General features: G+C 42.3%; 4 protein-coding genes across 5 annotated transcripts; 2 read left to right on the forward strand and 2 right to left on the reverse strand.

The window, feature by feature from the left end:
- The first annotated feature begins 165 nt into the window (after window positions 1–165).
- LOC6524561 (dual specificity mitogen-activated protein kinase kinase 6) lies at window positions 166–2,917 on the forward strand. The gene is made up of 5 exons (XM_002100382.4): window positions 166–581; window positions 653–1,043; window positions 1,130–1,262; window positions 1,321–1,523; window positions 2,081–2,917. Exons 1-5 carry the CDS (start codon window positions 523–525, stop codon window positions 2,297–2,299), a joined length of 1,005 nt encoding a protein of 334 aa, XP_002100418.1. The 5' UTR covers window positions 166–522; the 3' UTR covers window positions 2,300–2,917.
- A 343-nt stretch (window positions 2,918–3,260) lies between these two features.
- Window positions 3,261–4,410, forward strand: LOC6524562 (probable alpha-aspartyl dipeptidase). The gene is made up of 3 exons (XM_002100383.3): window positions 3,261–3,549; window positions 3,614–4,174; window positions 4,280–4,410. The coding sequence occupies exons 1-3, from the start codon at window positions 3,449–3,451 to the stop codon at window positions 4,338–4,340; spliced, it is 723 nt and encodes a 240-aa protein (XP_002100419.1). The 5' UTR covers window positions 3,261–3,448; the 3' UTR covers window positions 4,341–4,410.
- On the reverse strand, window positions 4,393–22,253 carry LOC6524563 (chondroitin sulfate synthase 2). 2 transcript variants are annotated; one of them, XM_039370606.1, is made up of 7 exons: window positions 21,426–22,253; window positions 21,115–21,150; window positions 9,528–10,211; window positions 7,287–7,442; window positions 6,628–7,230; window positions 6,078–6,573; window positions 4,393–6,010 (listed from the first exon to the last, which is right to left on the reverse strand). In XM_039370606.1, exons 1-7 carry the CDS (start codon window positions 21,633–21,635, stop codon window positions 5,673–5,675), a joined length of 2,523 nt encoding a protein of 840 aa, XP_039226540.1. In that variant the 5' UTR covers window positions 21,636–22,253; the 3' UTR covers window positions 4,393–5,672. The 2 variants fall into 2 exon arrangements, with proteins under 2 accessions (XP_039226540.1, XP_002100420.2); XM_002100384.4 differs by lacking the exon at window positions 21,115–21,150.
- LOC6524564 (ferritin heavy chain) lies at window positions 17,104–17,924 on the reverse strand. Its single transcript, XM_002100385.4, has 2 exons — window positions 17,692–17,924; window positions 17,104–17,635 (listed from the first exon to the last, which is right to left on the reverse strand). Exons 1-2 carry the CDS (start codon window positions 17,902–17,904, stop codon window positions 17,210–17,212), a joined length of 639 nt encoding a protein of 212 aa, XP_002100421.2. The 5' UTR covers window positions 17,905–17,924; the 3' UTR covers window positions 17,104–17,209.
- Window positions 22,254–22,441: the final 188 nt, after the last annotated feature.

Below are 22,441 nucleotides of genomic sequence, written 5' to 3' on the forward strand. Positions count from 1 at the left end.
TATTTATGGAAATAAATTAAAAGTAAGTCAAAAGGATACTTGAAAAACACGTCGATATTATCGATATTAAACTTAACGTCAAAAAATCGCTGCAGCGATTCGATTTGTTTAGCAACTTTGATTTATTTGTATGGCGATACTATTCGTGCACTCGATGGGATATATCGATTGGACGGTCGATGGCTGGCCAGCGCTAGTGGAAAAGCGAGAAAAACGAGAAAGAGAAGCGAAAAGCGATCGGCGAACAGTGCAAAAAGTGCGGACAGGAAAGCAAAGGCAATAGCGAAAGGTTGGGCGGCAAAACCCGGGCCACACGATCCACACCGATCCGATCCCAAATCACCGACCCGCATCCGAATCCTGACCTGACCAAATGCGGTAAAAATAGCCGCACCGCACCGCATCGCATCCGATTCGCACCGAACCGCCAGGTCTTGCGGAATCCGCTAGAAAACGCCGAGGAAAGTCAAGGAGAGCATACGTATAGCATATAGGATATAGAATATAGAAGGGCTTATCAAAATGTCCAAACGCCACCGCCTCACGCCCTTTACCATTGCCAAGGAGCCAGAGGCCGCCATGTAAGTCAAAATGGCTAAATCCCGGCCAGAAACGCATAGTGAATTGAACTACATCCGGCATTCCTTTTTAGAGTCCCGCCACGCAACCTGGACTCGCGGGCCACCATTCAAATTGGCGACCAGACCTTTGACATTGATGCAGATAGTCTGGAGAAGATCTGCGATCTGGGCCGTGGCGCCTATGGCATCGTGGAGAAGATGCGTCATCGGCAAACCGATACGGTCCTGGCCGTCAAACGCATACCCATGACCGTAAATATTCGAGAACAGCACCGCCTTGTGATGGATTTGGACATATCGATGAGATCCAGCGACTGCCCCTACACCGTCCACTTCTATGGCGCGATGTATCGCGAGGGCGATGTTTGGATTTGCATGGAGGTGATGAGCACCAGCCTGGACAAGTTCTATCCGAAGGTCTTCCGCCACGATCTGCGAATGGAGGAGAGCGTGCTGGGCAAGGTCAGCTGGGGAGGATTGGGGGCGGGGCTAATCTTATCGGGCAAGCCCCACTATACCACTGCTGTACTACTGCCTTTGCTTTACAGATTGCAATGAGCGTGGTCAGTGCGCTGCACTATCTGCACGCTCAGCTGAAAGTCATCCATCGGGACGTCAAGCCCTCGAACATACTGATCAATCGGGCCGGCCAGGTCAAGATCTGTGACTTTGGCATCTCAGGTGGGCATTGGGTCACTTCTTGCAACTGTATTTCCACTAATATTGGATTAACTTTTAGGCTACCTCGTGGACTCCATTGCCAAAACCATCGATGCCGGTTGCAAGCCGTACATGGCGCCGGAACGCATCGATCCCCAGGGAAATCCGGCGCAATACGACATCAGGTCGGATGTTTGGTCGCTGGGCATCAGCATGATAGAAATGGCCACTGGCCGCTACCCGTACGACAATTGGCGAACGCCATTTGAGCAACTGCGTCAGGTGAGTGCCTAAATAAATCCTTTAAATTACACATTTTGGGCTTTGAAGTCCCAAGTATGCAGAGGCAAATATGGAATTCTACGTTATCATTTATGATATGCATATTTGGATTTTCCCAATTGTGGTAGTCGAAGGCTTTTAACTTTGTTGGAATTTCCAAAACAAACCCGATAAAATTGTGAATATTAATAATCAATCGTCAGATTTATCACAGAAAATAGTATAGAATAAGTTAAATGCAGTTATGTGGTAATAGCCATTCAAAAGTACTCTACTATTATTGGTTAATTAGACCAGGAAGCAACATTAATTACATAACTCACTGCTGGTTCACAAATAACCATTAGGTAATTTTAATTAAAATTATAACCACTTGTTCTCAAGCACTTTGCATAACATTTAACTCTCAAAAAGGTATTAGTATTATGCCAAGCTGCTGTGCTTATAAGAAGGTTAAATAAAACAACTAATAATCTTCGAGTTAGTAAACCACTTTTAAGCACAATTCTCCGCATCATTCGAGCACTGAAGTAACCATTCGTTGCATTATCCCTCAGGTGGTTGAGGACAGTCCGCCGCGCCTGCCAGAGGGAACCTTTTCGTCGGAGTTCGAGGACTTCATCGCCGTCTGCCTGCAGAAGGAGTACATGGCGCGGCCCAACTACGAGCAGCTGCTCAAGCACAGCTTCATTGTGGAGCACCTGCAGCGCAACACGGACATCTCGGAGTTTGTGGCCAGGATACTGGATCTGCCCGACACCCAGCCGGCGCAGTAGGTTAATGGTCGGGTAGAAGGTTAATGGTTAACCCATGGCGCCACCCCCTTAACCCCTTACGCCGTGCCCGTGCCCGTGTAAATTGCCGCCGTCTTCTTCTAGCATGCATTTCGTACATGTTGTGTGTGTGTCCCCCGTCTGTGTGACAGCAAAAGGAATAAAGCTATACATATATGAATGAAGTCCAAGGAAAGCCCGAAAACCCATCAGCAATCAGCTCTAATCTAAAGATTCAAAAGTGGAAACTGCATAATTATTAATTTAAGTGAGAGAAGCAACAGCAACATAACCGTTACTAGCAACCTGCAATATGCATAATGCAATCGCAATTTTCGCCTTGCAACGCTCAAAAAATGGATAACCGAACCGTGCCTCCCAGCTGGCGATGCTGCTGATGTCTTAAAGCATAATACCATTTAAATATATATTTTTAAATGATAATAGCTTAGTCAACGAAAAAACAAGAACAGAAGCAAAACAAGCAAAACAATGAATGTAAAAAACGTACTAAACTTAATTGATAATTTGTACAACTTTTTGAACACCAAAATAGCCGAACAGAAAGTGTAATTGTAATTATAATTGTTTAACAAATATATATTACGTAAAATAGCTAAATCCCGTTGTTATTTACAAAATTTGCATTGCGATTGGGAACAAACTGTGATTGGTAACATAATATTTCAGAGTTGATAGGCAAATATAGCCTAACTGCTAATAACAGCAGCTAAAATTCAAAAATTTCGGGCAATTCAAGTGCATCGCAAGTGCAGCAATGCACCAAATCGATACCAGATCGATATCGATACATTTCTCATCTGGTATCACAGGGTTCCATTGACGTGGATTTCAAAGACATTCCGCACTACGTGAGTTTCCTATCGATATCGAAGAACACCCAGTTACTCAGATGCTCAGAATAAATGAACGAAGCTATGAAGTGCTTAAATGTGTGGAAAAGAAACCCCTTTCAGGTAATTTCACCCACACCCATGTGGTGCCGTCGCCCTGTGATAAGCTTGCCTGGAGCCACTTGCTCCGATACTTCTGGAACCCATCCCTAGCGGCGCTGGCCATAAAACCCTGATAATTTCAACTCAACTGGGCGAACCAACACCGTCCACTGGCCACGATTAGATTGCTACGGAAATGGGCAGTGCACGGAACCTATTGTTGCTATCCTCGTCGCGTTTGCACGGCCACGGATACTTGGAGCATGCGCGCGGCCAGCTGGAGGATCTCTTCAAGAGGTGGGTCACTTCCCTGTAAAAAACAAAGCTATTTCCATGATAATCTTGAGGCATTTTGTTGCAGCGCCAATGTGAAGACCGTGCTCTTTGTGCCCTTCGCTCTGCGGGATCACGACAAGTACACTGCCACCGTGCGGGATGCACTGCAGCCGTGGGGCTTCCATGTGGAGGGACTGCACACGAAGCCGGATCGCGAGAAGGCCTTGCGGGAGGCACAGGCCATCTTTGTGGGCGGCGGCAACACCTTTGTGCTCCTGCGCTCGCTCTACGAGATGAAGCTGCTCGATCCGATCCGGGAACTGGTGCTACAGCAGGGATTGCCCTATGTGGGCAGCAGTGCGGGCACGAATGTGGCCACCCGATCCATACACACCACCAACGACATGCCCGTGGCCTATCCACCAAGCTTCGAGGCCCTCGCCCTGGTCCCATTCAACATCAATCCGCACTATCTGGATCCGGAGGCGGGCAGTCGGCACAAGGGCGAGACGCGAGACGAGCGGCTGGAGGAGTTCGTCGCGTATCATGGACTGCCTGTGTTGGGTCTTCGCGAGGGCACCAGTGTTCGGGTGCAGGGCGAGAAGGCCACGCTCCTGGGCGATCGCAATGCCAAGCTATTCAAGGTGTAAGTACACTGCCCTAAAATGGGTTTCATTAGGTTTCACTGGGTTAACAAGAAGGTTTTATGTTGTTTAATAATTTAAATAATTTAAATGCGTTTATTTTTCAGTGACGGCAATGCCGAGGAGCTGGCACCCCAAGCGGATCTCAGCTTCCTGCTGCAGAAATAGGCATCAAAACAAAAAGCATTTAAAATAACAAAATTAAAGAAAACATTGCAAGTTATTGTACATATGCACATTCATAATTTGTTTTATTCTGCAAATAACAACAATGCCTACACGTAAACAGTACACATACAGTAGTTGTACACTATGACTAAATGTAAAAAAAGTTGGGGTAGAGGGTTAACCTTAACACCTGACGAGTGTACATACATATAGCTAATAAATTTTGTAATAAATTAATCGGATTTCCCCTCGTAATCGTAATGATAAGAATTTGACTGGCAGACTTCTTATTCGATGCTAAAACTGATGTGCTGGCAAATGGTCAAATGAATGACATGTAGACACTAACAATGGACATCGGCTAAGCGAAACTGGCAAGCACTTAATAATATAATTTATTATTTACAATGGGTTTTGGTTTTTTGCATTCGTTGCCACAAAAACCCTGACAATTAGCAATACTTTTCGATTGTTATTTTGACGGCAAATTTTCGACAGAATTATGTTTTATATTTTCACTTAGCCGATACTAAGATATAAGCTTTAACTTTGTAAAGAGGAACATAGTTAATAGTAAGCACTCCCCAGTTTAGACCAGTTTTTTTTTTTCTACAGTAGTTCCCTTTTTGGCACACCGTTTATTGAGAGAGCCCATTTGAGGGGATTGTAACACTTTGAGGCAAGGCGGCATCTGGTTATTTGTCGTACAGCCACATCGTTCGTTTCACTTAGTTTCTAGTAGTATAACACTTAGCTTAACTAGTCGTTTAAATAGGAGTCAATGGTGCAATGCTGCAATGGTGCAATGGTGCCTGCGTAACTTACTAGGAATCGTTAATAGAGATATGTGTGGCGTATATGCTAAGTATTTACATGCGAAAATCGAATGTCTGTTGAATGGCTCGAACAAGTGTCGTACATTTGTCCTACGAGTTTTGGCAGCTAAAAACTATGCTAAGTTAATTACTAACTAACTAACTAATTGCTGTCTACCATTTTGAGCATTAAAAGTTTCACTTTAAAGCAAGCAACAACGGCAATCGCCTAGGCCTAAACACTAAGTTCGGTTTGAGATAGGTCCGCTGCAGGTCTTATACTTGGATGGTCCCAGTCCCCACCATCATTTCATTCTAAATAGGATTTACTTTAAGCCTTGGGTGCGAGTATAAGAGTTGCACACACCGGGGGGCGGAATCACATTCATTCATTCTGCTCAGTCACACGGTCATGTACACATGGGAATATCTTAAAAAGGAACTGATGATATTACAGGCAGGAGCTGAAGCTGGAGCTGGCGCTGGCGCTGGAAAGGAGCCTTCGGACTACAACCAACTATTTGTGTTGAATACTTTTGTCCTCGTAGCGAATAATGGCGTCGCCGATCTGTTTGCGCGACGCCAAATGGATGCACTGCTCCCGACCGCAGCGTTCCGGCACGCTCTGCGGCAGCGTTCCACCGCGCGCCAAGTGGTTCCGCACATCCTGGCCGAAGCGCAGATTCGGCTCCACGCCGCGCAGTATATGCACCGAGTGCTGTGCCGCCACGAACATGTCGAGGATACTTTCCACGCCCGGCGGTCGCGTCTCCTCGCCCGGCTGCAGCAGCAACTGATCGATGTCCAGGTCGCTGCGTATGATCGGCAGCCCCTGCGGATGCAGCAGCTTGCGCGCTAAAGCGGAATAGGGAATAAGTAGACGTTAAAGGTTCAATTAACTGGAAAAGTTAGCTGCACTCACCCTGGACATAGTCCCGGCTGTAGAAAGCGATCACGTCGTGGTTGTGGCGATCGAAGTAGCCGCTGCTCTGACTCACGTCGCAGGTGTCGCACTCCCGACAGAACTGCGCCCAGCGGCACGGATACATCTGGAAGCCAATGGGGGCGTACACCTGGAAGCCCTGTATCGTATTCATGCGCACGCGGTTCAGAAAGTCCGCCTTGAAGACCATGCCGGGAGTGGCCAGGAGCACGAGGGATTCGAGGCCCAGCTTGGGCAGTGCCAGATCCGCAACCACCAGGCTGAGCAGCTGGCGTGGTCCATACATGGAGGCGTGCAGCAGCCAGTCCTGCGAATTCACCGGCTCGCTTAGCTGCTCCGGCAGACGGATGGACACCCAGGCGATGCGGGAGCCATCCGTTTTGTACTTTGAGGACAAGTCCAGGGCCAGCGTCTTCAATGCCTTGAAGGGATCCTCGTCGCCCTTGCTGGGCGAGTCCAGGCGGTACATGAAGATCTACAAGGTGACTTTATTTTGTCTGTTAAATGGAATAGTGCGTGTTGATCTCACCAGCAGCAGGAAGGTATTGTCCTGGTTTTGCATGCAAATCCTTTCGTACTGTTCCACAAACAGCAGAGCATCCGGCACCTGGTGCTCGAAGGCGGGCACCAACATGGCAATTCTGGTGCTCTCGGTGACGTAGGGCGAGGGTACCACCTCGACGCGACCCAATGGCTTCACCACCTCAAAGCTCTTGACCACAAGTCGGCGACTGCGACCCGATCCCTCCTGCAGATTGAGATGCAGCTGGTAGTCCATGCCACGTGTGGCATCGAACTTCCGATAGGCACTGTGCAGGCTGTGGTAGCTCAGGCGCGGATGCTTGAGGGCCGCATACTGCAGTGCTATCTCCAGGACCTTGGCAAAGTCCTGTGCCTCGATCCGCGACAGCGTCGCCAACGCGTGCTCCGCATTCCCATTGGGCAGGAAGCTGTGCGTCCCATTGAGCAGCTGCCACGTGAGGATGTCGTGGCGCGTCTCCGGCGCACTGGGCGGCGGCACGCCCAGCGGCCACCGGATCTCCAGTATCTTGTTCGATATGCTCCCATTGGCAATCCGGTACGACTTCTGCTCCAGAGCATAGCCCCGCTCCTGCACCTTCTCCAGGTGGTGCTGCAAAGAGAATGGTTTAAATGCTTACTATTACTAGCAGCTACAGGATCGCTTACCTTGGAGTAGTAGGCATGCAGGCGGTAGAAGTCCTCCGGCGTTTGGACGGGATACACGGTGCTGGCATTGCGGAAGGCCTCCTCCTTGGCCAGTTCGCTGAATTCGCGATGACGGCGGCCCGGCGCATCCAAGGCGTAGCTAAATTGCCGCATGCCCTGCAAGCCAATAAATTTATATGTAGATATAGATACAGATACAGATGCATATAGTTGGGTTTGGACATGGTCAAGGTCAGGTTCAGGGCCAACGCTCGATTCCGTGGAAGGAAAGTCGGGCTGTGGATCCCACGACTGGAGCAGTGCCATTACCAGTGCCACATGGTCGCACAACAAGCGATCCCTTTTACGAGCCATAAAAAGTAAAAGAACGAGCATAATTTAATTAACAATGTCGCGCTAATGGCACAAAGATCGCCCATTCGATCGCGGATTTGAACACACACAAGATGTGTGGCACTTCTTTTCATACACTCTGTGCATTTTTATCCATTTGGAGCATTTTTTTAATTGGCCCGCGCACATTAATCAATTCACCCAGCGAATTGCAGCTTTTGAAGATGCCGTTCAGCAAACTGAAACTCTTTAGGCCAGTTAATTAAGCGAAACAGTCGCCGTTTTTTGTTTAGACAGCTGCAGTCCAAATAAAAACATTCAGCGTGCCTTCCATAATTAAAAGAAAATGCTTTTTAGCCATAGTAAATGAATGCTTGTGGGCAAAAACATTGATTCTATCGTTATAATTGTTTTCATTAACTACTCTTAACTCTAAACTGCAATACTATAAACTATAATATAAATAATCTACAGATGAATGATATGTTTGAAGTTGGAAAAGCGTTGACAATGTTTACCAATGGCCTGTTTTTTCCCCAGAAGATGACCGAATAAACACTACATTTTGGCTGAAACATACAACTCGTGGATGGAATTTACTGTGCTATGTGGCCTTATAATCACCAGCACTAAACATTTTTCTGCAGAGACCACACATAGGACATAAATCATTCCATGCTGCCACCGGGCGCATAAATAAAACGCAATCCAAACAAACCAATCGAAATCAAACGAAAGGAAAACTAACATCTCAACGGCAAAAGTTCCATTTGCAACTCACGGTTTTTGTTCGACTGTTTATGCAAAAATAAGCTGCGTGTTCATATAAACAGAGCGCTATAATCAGAAATGATAATGAGTAAGACACACACCCACCTGCACTTTCGATTAGAGGAAGTACATATTGTAGGTATTTATTAAATCCGAAAATAAACACATAAATAACTAAGTGACTTGGGTAAATTGTAGCTTTTAATAAAATAGCTGAAATCAACTAATTTCTACAGCCTTATAGGCTCACTGCAATCTTTCAGTTTGGATAAGATACTAAAAAGTATCTTAGGTTGCTTTTAAAGTGGCTCTCAAACTGTCACGACTCGCAAGTTAACATTGACAGCATCCCCGCCCAGTGCCACGCCCCCTTCCCCCAGCGCACACTCACTCGCCGGCAAAGAAATTCTTCTGTTGCTACTTGGAAATTAAATAAACTCTTGTGTTGTCCATCAACTGAGCGATTCTTCTGGTCTTGCTCCGAATTTGGTTACTCATCTGCACAGAGGCGTTCGAAATTTGCTTGCTGGGCGTCTAATCAAGTGTGTCAATATATTCATTCATTCATTCACAGAACTCAGACGACTTCAGCTTAGACTTTAGATTCAAATCATTGGCGACGAAAATAACCCCCTTTCCGAATTGTTCAACGCACGCCACTGCGCATAAAAGTACTTTTGGCTCGTTGCTGGCGCTTTGCTCTTATTTTTCTCGGCTTTTCAGGGTCAATGTGCAGCAAAAAAAAAAAAAAAGAAAAAAAGCAACGCTAATTTAGCGGTCAGTAATTACTATACTAACGTATACTGTTAATTGTAATTGTTTTACATTTGAGCAAATGTCAAACGTACAAAAGCCCATTGAATCGACTAAATATCCGAACCGGTATCTCTGGCACTTTGTATCAATGAACTGATTTTTTTCTTTCGGTTTCTTTCTTTTTTTTTTTATTCGGCCAAAGATCAAGATACATTTGTGCGTTTGAATGTCTGCTCGTCGCAAATTGTTTAAATAAATAAAACGACAAGTGGAAAGCAAGTGGAGGAAAAAGATTTCAGAGAGAGCACATACAAATAGAATGTTTTATATTTTCTAGCTGGGATCGGAACGAATTGGATGGGATGACGACTCACGACTCACCTGGAAGCTCTCCTGGCAGCCGGCCACCCGACTGGCGTACTTGACGCAACGCCCGATGTTGACACTGTGGTCACTGGTGCTACCGATCCGGACGCAGCGCTCCAGATTGTTGCGCATCTTGCGGATGACGCTGCTGCTGAGCAGGATGCCCGCCTCCAGCGAACAGTAGTTGCGATCACTGGCCCCGGGAGCCTCATCCTCATTCGCCGGCGGCTCGTTCGACTGGCCATCGCCACCATCGATGGAGGCACTGGCGCCGCCGCCGCCGCCGCCACCTGGAGGATCGAGACCGATGCGAGCGCCACCCATGTACAGGTCAAAGGTGATGCTCATGTGGTAGAGCAGCTTCACCAGCTTGCGGGCATCCACGTAGACGGTGTCGGGCACCAGCAGAAAGTAGTCGTACTCATCCAGATAGTTGTCCGCAATGTACTTGACCACGTGGAACGGTCGCCGGCTCTCGCGCGTGTCCGTGAATCCAACGATGTTCTTCAGCTTGTAGTTGGTCTTCACACTGTCCGCGTAAATGAAGAACTTGATCTTGTTGACCAGGTGGGCGGTGGTGCGATTGAAGGCCGTCGCAAAGGTGTTGATGTGCTCCTGCGAGGTCATCACCCCGATGAAGAGCTTCTCGCGGATGCCCAGCTCCGAGGAGTAATAGCGCGGTCGAATCACATTCTTCACCTGCGAAAAGGGAGGAGAAATGGAGTAATTAGTAAAATATACACAGCAATATTTAATAATCTTTAAATGTTGTTAAATTCATTTCATATATTCAATTTAAATAGAAATCTCTTTATATTTCGAGTATGATTTCGCTTGGTAACCTTTGGAGGCTCTATCATTCTCAATACAGCTGGTGGAGTATCTTAAGATCTCCAAGATCTCCCTCATTTCTGTGAAAAACCAACCATCTCCCATGATTTGGGATGATATCTAAGTGGATCGATCTGCAGGCAGGGTTCTAGTTGGTTCTAGAATTACCCAGCATTTTACGTGACTTTGTTTGAAAGTGTGGTTTATTTTTATAACGAACTGAATGCGCCGTGAAAGAAGAGGCTTCATTTTCAAGCCATAATACGAATGGGTAATGTAAGTAGATAATTCCAAACCAAATACCCAAAGTGTTCCCCGAGACTTGAAGTTCAACCAGTAAAAATATGAGTATTATCTCCTGATATTCACCTGCCTATTTTTAGCTGCCGACATGCACTCAACCAAATAAAGTGCGTTAAGGGCCTTTTATATCTGGCCAATTACATCTATCTCGTATATTCCTCCACGCTTAAGCACTCAAAACGACTGACTGAACGTAAACCGACTCTTCTCAAGTGGCTCCGTATTTTTTTTTCGTTGACCACTTGAGGGCACATTTTAATTCTAACTTTTACGATTAGATGACTGTTCAAAGTTTGGCAGCACGATGACGAGGAATTCCCCCTCGTCGAGCAGCTATTTTATTTTACCTCATTTTATCCACTATCTTGTGAGGTTGAAAATTATACCGATTGCGTTTCCCAGAATGCCTAGATACAGTGATAATAATGTCAGGTCATGGATTTAATACCATGTGATTCTAGAAGTTGACAACTAGATTCTCTGGGAACGTCGAAAGAATATTTATTATTATTTGTTATGTGTCTTAAGACACAGTCACATGTGACTGGTCGTTATTTAATGTTATTAAGCTTCCTTGGCGTTATTAAATATTTAAATGTAACTATTTTATCGATTAGTTGCCTTCGCATGCGGACTTAAGAATTTTATATTTTACTTAAACTATTTGTGTTCTACATTTGATTGATTTTAAAAGTATTCACTTCCATAAAACTGTTGTAAACAAATGCTCACTTAATTTATGGCAGCAAATCATTTAATGGTTTCTCCGCTTTTGTTTCCCATTTAATGTTAAAAAGTATTGCCAGAATTTCGTGGAACTGCACACTTTTGTGACTCACTGTGCAAGGTAATTTTATTTGTTTTTTTTTTTTTTTTGAAACAGAAACAAATTCGTAAACTTATGTTTGCCGTTTTAGTGGGCGTTTGGCTGCCCTTCGAAATTTGCATGTATGCCAAAGTAATTTATGTACTGACCATCTTAACCCACTGTTGACCCAAGGAGATGCGTGCAAGGTGGTCACTCCCCTCTCCCCCCTCCTCCTCCACCACCAGGCTGAGTTTTCCACCTGAGCCACGTCGAATAAACAATTGCCAGCCAAGTTGTGCAAGCGCTTTATTTTGTGTTTTCATTTATATTTATATTTATATTGTTTTTGCGTCCAGGTCGCTGGTGCAGTTAGCAGGAATTATGGCTAATTAAAAATCATTCTTAATAGATTTTTAATAACGGCAAACAAGCTGTTTGCTGCCATGTTTATATGGCATCGTAAAGTGGCCAGCGTGGCCAGGGTCAGTTTCGCTAAGAATTACTTCATGTTTCGAGTGCTGCTTCAGTTACTAGGCGTATTTCAATGCTCAACAGGAATATATATATTTCTAATTATGATTTTACACAATCCATTTTGGTGGCAGAACATAAAAGTTTATGGAAATGGAGTTGCTAACTGGTTGACATAGATATATTATATATATTTATTATTGAAGAGCGACATTTATTTGCCAAGATTTCTCTCTCTGCTGAAGCAATCAAAGTCGCGTTAAAGGCGATCGAGCCAACCCATTTCAATTTTAATTTCAATTTCAATTTCGATTTAATTGAATTGCAGTTCAGTGCAGTGGCGAATAGTGTAGTATCTCGAATAGAATAGTTTCGTATCGTATGCAATCGCTGCCCACTTAATGGGTCCATGTGGCGCTTTAATTACCGCGCTGGGGTTACAGCTTGATCCCCCAGCTTGATCCGCAGTGGATCGGTTCAAGATCTGACCATGCGCCAATACCACAGATACGAAGATACTCAGATACTTAGATACGCAGATACTCGGATACGCAGATACTGAGATACGCAGATACTCAGATACTTAGATACGCAGATACTCGGATACGCAGATACTCAGATACACCCGATGAATAAATGTGCTGAGAGGAGGATTGGATGTGCACACGCACATTTGGCAATCATCGAATGTGTAAATATCGCCGAAAGATAAACCACGGGTAAAAATAACACCGAAAAAAAAAAACAAAACCACAAAAAAAAAACAAGAGAGAACGCTATAGTCGAGTTCCCCGACTATCTGATACCCGTTACTCAGCTAGTGGAAGGGAGAAGGAGAGTCTTAAACACATTTTTTGCCGGTTTGTAGGCGTTATAGTGGGCGTGGCAGAAAGTTTTTTGGCAAATCGATAGAAGTTTACAAGACCAATAAAAAAATGAAAAAATATCAAAACATTTTTCAAAAGTGTGGGCGTAGCAGCTTTGGGCGGTTTGTGGGCGTTAGAGTGGGCGTGGCAAAAAGTTTGTTGGCAAATCGATAGAAATTTACAAGACCAATACAAAAATGAAAAAATATCAAAACATTTTTCAAAAGTGTGGGCGTGACAGCTTTGGGCGGTTTGTGGGCGTTAGAGTGGGCGTGGCAAAAAGTTTTTTTGCAAATCGATAGAAATTTACAAGACCAATACAAAAATGAAAAAATATTAAAACATTTTTCAAAAATGTGGGCGTGGCAATTTTGGGCGGTTTGTGGGCGTTAGAGTGGGCGTGGCAACCTGAATCGACAAACTTGCGCTGCGTCTATGTCCCTGGAGTCTGTATACTTAATCTCAACTTTCTAGCTTTTGTAGTTCCTGAGATCTCGACGTTCATACGGACAGACGGACAGACGGACAGACGGACGGACAGACGGACATGGCCAGATCGACTCGGCTACTGATCCTGATCAAGAATATATATACTTTATATGGTCGGAAACGCTTCCTTCTGCCTGTTACATACTTTTCAACGAATCTAGTATACCCTTTTACTCTACGAGTAACGGGTATAATAAAAACATACATTTCGGCTGAGATCGCTCTCGAGATCTGTGTTTGTTCGCTTGGATATTTTGTAGCGCTTTTGGGTAAATAAAAATGCTTTTCTAAATATGAATGATGCATGGGAAATTCAATGAATACTCGTACACTATTTTCTTTTTTCTCAAGAAATCAACCTCAAAACAGTGGTCGTTTTCAAAATGTGTTGTGTCCAATCCCAATTGAAATTAAAGATACATTTTTGCTTCAACAATTTTACTGCATAATATTAGATAACCATGAAAATAGGAGAAGTTTTTGATTACAATCAATAGTTGTATGTCTTTCTAGGTACGTTTTGTTATTATTATTTATTAAATTGTTATTAGATTCCTTATAGGAATGCGTAAATTGAAACCACTGTATGTGGTTATTTCAAAAACTTTGTCGGCTTTTGGCAATTTGCTAACAAGGCCATGCCTGGCATAAATGTGATTCACTAAAAGGTTTGTTCACCTGAACAATGAGTTCGCATCTTGGATCCAAATTCCCCACATCCACAGCCATCTAAACATGAACCATACATTTTCGCTGGAAATCGTTTATAAATTTTCCCCGCCAGTGGATAAATTTCCGCAACCGATCCAAAAATTCTTGCGGGGCACGTGGAACACAGAGTTTTCTATGGCACAAAGTTGAGTTATTGAGTTATCGAGTTATCAACAAAACAAGCTCACTCACAACAGCCTTGTGACGTAATATGACAAGAACGGAAGTGGGAAAAAGTGCCAAGAGGAGTATTTATTGACGACTAGCCAACTGGCTAACCTCCTTATCGATTGGACTGTCTTATCAGTAGATATGGCTAAGACGACGTCACCACAAAATGGGAATGGAAATGGGTATGGGAATGGGAATGGGAATGGAAGCAAAAGCCATTTTCAATTTCCATTTGCAGTCCACGAAATTTAATTAAACACGCACACAGCAGATAGGGCATTTTTCATTGTTTACTCGCTGGCATGCATGGTAAAGCCAACTCTTTCGTCAGATAAATAAGAAATAGCGCCACGACAATGTATGGATATATATATATATAGACGTGATAAGTACGACCAACAGGTGATTTGATTAAATTGGAATTTATGTACATCTAAAATATGCCTATGTATTAAGCAACTAGTTGTATATAATAGCATAATAAGTATTGGTGCAATGCTGCAATCTTTCCATGTAAATCATATTATTTACGGGCCGTGTCGCTAAATATATTGCTGCCTCTTCAGTTATTAATTATTACCAAGTAAAAATTAGTTGAGCATTTGGGAAATTGAATCAAATATAACAAAGTTGAGTCATTTGGCAGGTTAAACTTGAACTTAGGACGCGATAAATGTTTACAGTGATTATATGGCCCTCGTTCTCGTCCATCGTCGTCGTCGTCGTCGTCGGCTTTGGGTGTAATAAATCTCCAGATAGCCCAGTGGGTGTATTGTTTTATATGGCCGACTACTTAGGGTGTGTTTGCTTTCTTAGGCAAAGTGTAATGAGCCGCATGGTTTACATCTGGAGCGAGTGAGCCACTTAATACGCGGCTCAAATGGAAATCCAAAAAACGGGCAAAGTAAATGTTGATTTAATAGCTTAAAGCAAACATTTCTGTTGTTTTTATATTTAACAACCAAACTGATTGAGTTTATTTTTATAAGCAAACTTGATTCATTAACTCAGCCATTCAATTAAGGCGATCAATTAGTTGCTGTGATGCCGGTACTATTATAAATGATTCAATTACTACGCTACACCATTTAAGTGCAGTCTAATTATTTTATTATTTTATTTTATTAAATGCTTGCAAACGAGTTTAAAATGCAATGCTTGTTCTACTTAGGATCAATTTGGCTCATCTTTTAGTAACTATTATTTTTGGTTTAGAACTTCTTATGCTTGTTTCCTACTCACAATTGACCTTTAAGCTTTTAAGTCAATTATTTAAATTAACGTATCAGCTATTGGCTACCCCTCGGTAATTGTTTCAATTATAAATCGAATCGCAAGTGGATTTTAATTACACGTTCGCAGTTTTATAGCTATTTGAGGACGGCTCAGGGCATCGATAACTCGAGTAATGTCTGATAGCACTACCTCCACTCTCAAATCGCTGTGATTTGGATCCTAAAAAGTCTAATAATACTAATAATACACCTACTGCACACATAAGTGCATGAGGGTGTAACTTGCGATTTAATGCTAAATTAAACGATTCATGATGATGATGTGAGTGCTTAGGATATAATCTAAACTGGTGCTTTTATTGACAGATCTAGAGTCGACACCTTTGCAGCATGTGGCATACGGATATGGATCAGGTACATATAGCATATTGCATATGGCATATATATCATATATAGGCAGCTGGCAATCTCGGCTCTGTAGGCTTTTCACATTTCCAGCTAAGCTGTGTGCAGCTGCAAATTGTATTGGATTGGACAGAAATCTTAATTGGGACAAGTGCGCCGTCGACCAGACACCGAGTTTTTCTAACGCCCGCGGGAGGGGAGAAGAGGACTACTACTACTACTACTATAGCTACTATAACTACTATAACTACTAGTACTTCTAGTACTACAGATCGTCTGATGGTCTAGTCCGCGCTAGTCAGCTTATGGCAATTGATTGGGGCCGCATCTGTATACTCATAGCATATACAGACACAGACAGTGTGTGTGTACAGTCTGCCTTCGAATAAATGCGACGAAGCTCAGACTTTAGACCGGAAATGCGACGCGCTTTTCAATTAAGCCCCGCCAAGATGTTACCATTGAACATTTAGCATTCAGCATTCAGCATTCAGCATTTCTGATGAATGATCCCAACAATCTGGCTGGGAATGCCCCACAAAAACTACGCAGGGGGAACTGAATGATTTTAGAGATTAGATTGGCGAAATTTGAATTTCAACTTCTGTGTATAGATTTAAACGAAGAAATACATGATTAACTACTACTAACTTTGGCTAGGAAACCATTTATTTGATTGTAATCCTAATCTTTATCTTAAGCCTATGAGACTTAATCCATTCCATATAGAAACCTCTGTTTCATTATTAGACTTTCCATTCCTTGAAACTAAGTCCAATATTTACTACAGATTCTGAAAGCCACTATCATTGTCGTGTTTCCCCCACTTCCAATCTCAATCTATATAGATAACCTATTAAAACGTCACTAACGCTTATCATATAGACCAAGTTATTCATCAAGTGCCAAGTGTTTTATTATATAATGTGTAGAACAAATGTAATTTAATGTCAGGTTCCATTCAACTTTTATCTGTTTAGATTCCAGATTATCATTATATTGTGGCATATAATGGAAAAATTGAGTCATTTGATTGCAAACGGAATGACAGAACTGATCAAAGAGATATATACTAAGCAGATTCACACTTTTCTCCAACTGCAGGCTTATCAGTTGGGTTTAGCTCTTGATTTCGTAAAGCTTTGTATTTGGATTCAGTTTCAGTTTCAATTTCGATTTCAATTAGATTCTTGCGCAACTTGTGGAGCCGATAAGCGGGTATATTTATAGAGTTAGTTTTACGCCAACCACCTGATAAGTGGCAGCAAACACAAAAAAAAAAAAATGAAAACACAGACCCATTGATCGGCCAAAGAATATGATCTTTTGGGTTTCAACGAATCTTTACTCAACACACATGGGGCAGCCAGTTATAAGTAATACGTATTCTTCATCACTTGATGGCTTTCATTTCGCAGGATGCATGCCACCAGCCATATACTTGTCGAACAGGTAGGCGCCCACATCGTTTTGGGCCCTCTCCAATTGGCTGATATAGTCGGCCAGGATCTTCTGGCCATCCACTTGCTCCTGCAGAAAGTTGGCCTCAATGAAATCGCAGAGATTCGGATCCGATTCCTTGCCAGCCAGCGCATGCAAATCGAGCAGATGCCGATTGACCTCCAGTTCCATTTTCAGGGCGTACTTTAGTGCCGCCAAACTGCTGGCGAAACAGGGCAGTGGCTCCGGTACACTGCTCAAAACAATGAGGCCACCACGCTTGTTCACGTACGTCATGATCTTCTCCGCGTGCTCCCGCTCCTCGGCGCTCGCCTTCAGGAAGAATCCGTGCAATCCGGGTGAACTGATGTCGGATCGATCGAAATGGTAGGCCTACGGGCATGGAAGGTACATGGTATACCTATTACATATAGGCAGGCAAACCTTACCATGGCCAAGTACTGATGACAGGCCTTCAGCTCCAAGTTAATCTGGTCGTTCAGCTTCTTCTCGCAGCTTTGGGCGAAGTTCTGACGCATCAGCATGCACATGTGGCGCCGAATGTTGCGGAAACACCACGCCATGTCTTTTCCTACTTTTTGAATTTTGTTGTTGTTTTTTTGTATTTTTTTTTTGTGATTTTTCAAAATTTGGTAACCCATACAATTTGAATTGAAAGTCAAAACACAAACAGCATGTCTAAATGCCAACTGGGTCGGTGCGGACAGGTGTCGATGGATCGGAGACGATCCATCCAAGTCCGTCCATTGATCTCATCTCCAAATAACCAAATATCCAGATATCCAAATATCCAAGTATCCAGATATCCAAGTATCCAGATATCCAAATATCCAAGCATCCAGATATCCATCGCGATCTGGAGGTGGTGATCCACAGCGGGTTGGAGTTCAAAGTGCTGCCGGCTCTGATTTCACTTAACTTCCACTTAGCAATAGTGTGTACACAATCTCTCACTCGGTTCGTTCGCCACTATATACATACGTATAGCTTATGGATACAGATACATCTATGTACAGATACAGATACAGATACATATACTATATAGTGAAATATCTGTGTCCAGATATGTTTGCTTTAACTTCAACAAGTACACACAAACACGGACACACTAAGCAAACGCAGTTATTGTCTTTTATTAAGTGAATGGAAGACGACTTTTGTCCGAGTTTTGTAATAATCTTCTTATACCCTTTCCCACAGGGTATTCAACAATTTCATCAATAAAATCACAGCCAATGAGAGTTATTTTATATTGAAATAATAGAGTTAGAAAAACATAACTTCACATTTGGTATTTCCAATATATTGCTTTCTAAGCAAGAGTTTAACGCGTTTAAGAGGTTTTAGGGTATCGAGCATTTACAGATACCCTAAGCCAGAGATTCCACACATTTCCTATGAACATCCAGGTGGCCAAAAGTACCCGCACTTTACTACAAACATCCACTCATTACGCACATTAAAAGACCAACAAAGAAATGGTGACTCTTGAGCCATGTGCGCCCCATAAAAAGGCAATAATAAAGATATAAGTGGTCATTTTCACCGACAAACAGGAAAACGAACCGAAAAAAACACATAGGAGTTATGCAAATCATCGTTGAACTGGACAAAAACCTAAGACTACCTAAAAAAAGCATACAATTTCAGTTCAGTCTTCACTGTTTTCTGGGATTATGAAATTGTGATTAAATAATATAATATAATGTATAAGTGAGTTATGACACATGATCTTGTATGTTTATAAAGGCAATTAACAGTCAAGTTAATTATCAAAGAGGTTAAGTCACAGTAAAAATGATAACTATAATCTTATGCCATATTAAAATATAAAATGAAAAATATGCAATGCTAATACATTTTCTCGAAGACGTTGGCGACACAAATGTTTAAAATATGATACTGAAAATTTCTAAAATATTTTACTGTTTACACATTGACTTTTAAGAAAACTCAGTTCGATTTGAAATTCCACTCCCGTAATGCCATAAAATTTGAAATTTGGACAAGTGTGACAACTTCAGCGACACTTTTACATCACATCCAAAATAATGATGGCCACAATCCAGTTTGCAGTGTCATAAAAACGTGCAACAAATTATTAACAATATATTAAGCTGCGGCGTCACAAATAAAATTATATAGATTCGACGTGTTAAACAAAAACTCAAACGTCAGCAAATGAAATAAAAAAAATCCAACATAATTTGCTGAACATGAGGTCGAAAATAGCGTACGGCATAAGAAAATATTTAATCGATTTGAGTTATGACCGCTTTTGATGCTCTGGCAAAGGGTATCAAGCTACTTCTGAATATTTACTGAATTAAATATATACAAAATTATTCTATAGATAAATATTAAATTGTAAAAATAATATTATATTCTGCAAATTTGTACCATCTTGATTTTTGAATAAATATAAGCTGCTAAACATTTGTTAAATATTATAGCGTATTTCCCGCTCGACTATTTTAGAATATCACGTGTTGCTCTTTGCGCACATTGTTCAATTCAATAAATTGTGCCTTCGATCGCCGTCGCAACATAGGAATAATTTACAATACATACGAACGGTGTATCAGTTAACATTCATTTACTTTCAGCCGCTGGTCATAATTTCCAATGCGTTTATTTATTTAAATTTTAATTTACAAGCACCCGATCGTCTGGAATTCACAGTCGCAGTGCATTCAAAACTGTAAAATACGAAATACGATCTACGAACGGTAATGGGGAAATGAGGGCGGGAAAATTTGAGAACTTTCCACAAGTCACGCTGAATGTCCGTTCGGTTTTGCACATAAAATAAATAAAATTCAAAGAGTGTGCGACAAAAATTTCAAGAGAAATAATATATGTGCATATAACGTAAGCTGATCGAAAATCAATGCAAAATCGATACTGCATATAGGCTTTATAGGCATTGTGGAATGGGTCATTGCCCTTTAAACAGGGAAAACACTTTAAACAATATGTGTAACAAATGTTCGGTGCTAATTACAGTGCCCGCTCGAGAACTACAACTTGTTGATTAGAAGGTTTCTGGGTGCCACTAGATGTGGCATAATGGGGCACACGTGCTGTCCAGGAAGTAAAGAGGTTTTCTCTACGGCATCCTTACGTTTCTTATCTTTTTTAATACCTTAAATGCTTTTTTGAATAACTTGAATGTTGATGGTAGACAACAATGTATGTTTAAAGGATGTAGATTACTTAAGAGCTCTAATGCCAGGTGTTACTCTTAGATGTCTTTAGCTTTGATCAATCCCCCGGTTAAAGAAATTCAGGGTAGGCGAGTGTGGCGTTCCGGCGATAAGCAGGAAGGTCAATAAAGCCTTATCAGCACTGTCCGTTGTTCGATGATATATATATAAATATATATATATATATATATATATGACATGTGTGGCCACCAATGCCGTCGACGACTAAACATTTGCATTTTCGTCTACCATTTCACAGAAAGCCGAGCAGGCGCCGCAAATCGAAGCGGATTGCGATTTGAGAAATACAATTTCGTGGATTTGTTTCAGATTGTCCAATTGATTAGACCAGCACGAGTTTTTACGCTTTTTCCATTTTTTTTTACTTCAATCGGTACAACAATGGATCCATTAATAACTTGAGTCTAATAAGCATGCATGGCAATGAAACCTGATGATTGCAAATATTCACATATTTATTATCAAAAACTTGCTTAATGAAAATTAAACTGGACTTGTATAATCCTACTAAAAAAAACATCCCAAAGAGGGAAAGAGTACAATAAAAATAATGTCAAAATTAAATATAGTATTAGATGTATTCTCATGCGGAAATGTTAGTGGCTATTATGCAGAGTATTTTACCGAAAATAAAGCGCGATGTCGGATAAATTTCCTCATCTGTAAATCAATAAAGTTGTGAAATTCGTTTAATAAATTAGCGGCTATAACGAGTTGTATTATTTAATCTTACTTTATATTATTTAATTTTCAGCGAATATAATCAATGAAAACATTAAAAAAAAAAAACAAAGAAAGTCCTTAAATAGCAATAAACCTTATAAGGATCATCGTACTTGTACCGTTAAACATTTCGGATGGTTTTCAGACGACTGGGAGTTAATACCGTTAAACATTTCATAGGGTTTACAGACGACTGGGAACAGTTGACTTACCGGCTTTTTGGCCGCCAGCGGCTTGTTGATCAGATTCAAATGGGGCTCGAACTCCTGGCCGAATCGCTCGATCAGCAGATTCTCGGCGGCCTCCTCGGGGCACTCCTCCTCCCAGATGTCCTGCGGAATGTGCCAGCTGAGCAGGAGGCCTAGGAGCAGGCCAATGACGAAGTAGTGATTGCGATTCAAAGCTGTAACCGGTCTCCGCATGTTTTCCTTGCACCTTCCGTTTCCGTTCCCACTTGAACTTGACCGCCGGCTGTTCTCGATTCCTGTTCCAGTTCCCGTTTCCCTTTTCGCCGCGTGCGAGCGAGATGGCCAATGCAGGGGTTGTGCGTGCGAGTGTGCGTGAGCGAGTGGGAGTGCGTGAGAGAGAGCGAGAGAGCGAGGGAAACAGGAGTCGGAGTTTTGACCAATTTGTCATTTGCACATCTTCGCCCACTTGTTGCTGTTGCTTTCGCCTCTCTCACTCTTCGTTCGTTCTTTTCCTTTTCAATCGCCCTTCTCCCCAGCCTGTTTTATTAAATTTTGATTTTCGTTTCTTTTTTGTTATTTTATTTTTGGCACTTTTCGCCGCTCTTTTTTTTCGGCACGCACTTCTTTAGCAGCTCTCTTTGCGCCTTCTTCACTTCTTTCATTTTCGATACATTTTCACACACTAAAAAAACCGCGCGCTTTCATTCCAATCGCTGCTTCTCTTCTATTTACACCAATTTGCGGCAAAATGCGGCGGCAAGGGTGGCGAAAAAAAAATAATAAAAAAAATTCGAGCGGTTGAATTCGGCCCGGTTTTCCGCTGCACGCAAAGTAAAAAAGTAAACAACTGAAGTGACCGCCAGTGGTGGTTGTACATCGATTGGCAGGACTCGCAAATATCGATTGTAGCTACCGATATCATGTATCGATCTTCGATTTCCACTGTGGTTCACACTGCAAAGTTTTCCCACTGCCATTTATCAATTTAATATTATTTGAAAACTTTTAATGAAAAAACGATTACTTTTGCGTATAAAATA

The sequence above is a fragment of the Drosophila yakuba genome, chromosome X, assembly GCF_016746365.2.
Source record: "Drosophila yakuba strain Tai18E2 chromosome X, Prin_Dyak_Tai18E2_2.1, whole genome shotgun sequence".
Classification (NCBI taxonomy): Eukaryota; Metazoa; Arthropoda; class Insecta; order Diptera; family Drosophilidae; genus Drosophila; species Drosophila yakuba.

What these genes read in the sequence shown, in the direction of transcription:
- LOC6524561 (XM_002100382.4), top strand. Translation starts at nt 523, where the DNA reads ATGTCCAAACGCCACCGCCTCACGCCCTTTACCATTGCCAAGGAGCCA. An exon ending in AAGGAGCCAGAGGCCGCCAT is followed by an intron (nt 582 to 652) that starts GTAAGTCAAAAT and finishes ATTCCTTTTTAG; the next exon opens with AGTCCCGCCACGCAACCTGG. An exon ending in AGGAGAGCGTGCTGGGCAAG is followed by an intron (nt 1,044 to 1,129) that starts GTCAGCTGGGGA and finishes TTTGCTTTACAG; the next exon opens with ATTGCAATGAGCGTGGTCAG.
- LOC6524562 (XM_002100383.3), top strand. Translation starts at nt 3,449, where the DNA reads ATGGGCAGTGCACGGAACCTATTGTTGCTATCCTCGTCGCGTTTGCAC. An exon ending in CTGGAGGATCTCTTCAAGAG is followed by an intron (nt 3,550 to 3,613) that starts GTGGGTCACTTC and finishes ATTTTGTTGCAG; the next exon opens with CGCCAATGTGAAGACCGTGC. An exon ending in AATGCCAAGCTATTCAAGGT is followed by an intron (nt 4,175 to 4,279) that starts GTAAGTACACTG and finishes TTTATTTTTCAG; the next exon opens with TGACGGCAATGCCGAGGAGC.
- LOC6524564 (XM_002100385.4), bottom strand. Translation starts at nt 17,904, where the DNA reads ATGGGTTACCAAATTTTGAAAAATCACAAAAAAAAAATACAAAAAAAC. An exon ending in GTCATCAGTACTTGGCCATG is followed by an intron (nt 17,636 to 17,691) that starts GTAAGGTTTGCC and finishes CCATGCCCGTAG; the next exon opens with GCCTACCATTTCGATCGATC.
- LOC6524563 (XM_039370606.1), bottom strand. Translation starts at nt 21,635, where the DNA reads ATGCGGAGACCGGTTACAGCTTTGAATCGCAATCACTACTTCGTCATT. An exon ending in GACATCGCGCTTTATTTTCG is followed by an intron (nt 10,212 to 21,114) that starts GTAAAATACTCT and finishes CCCTTTTCGCAG; the next exon opens with GTGAAGAATGTGATTCGACC. An exon ending in CAGCCGGGACTATGTCCAGG is followed by an intron (nt 6,011 to 6,077) that starts GTGAGTGCAGCT and finishes ATTCCGCTTTAG; the next exon opens with CGCGCAAGCTGCTGCATCCG.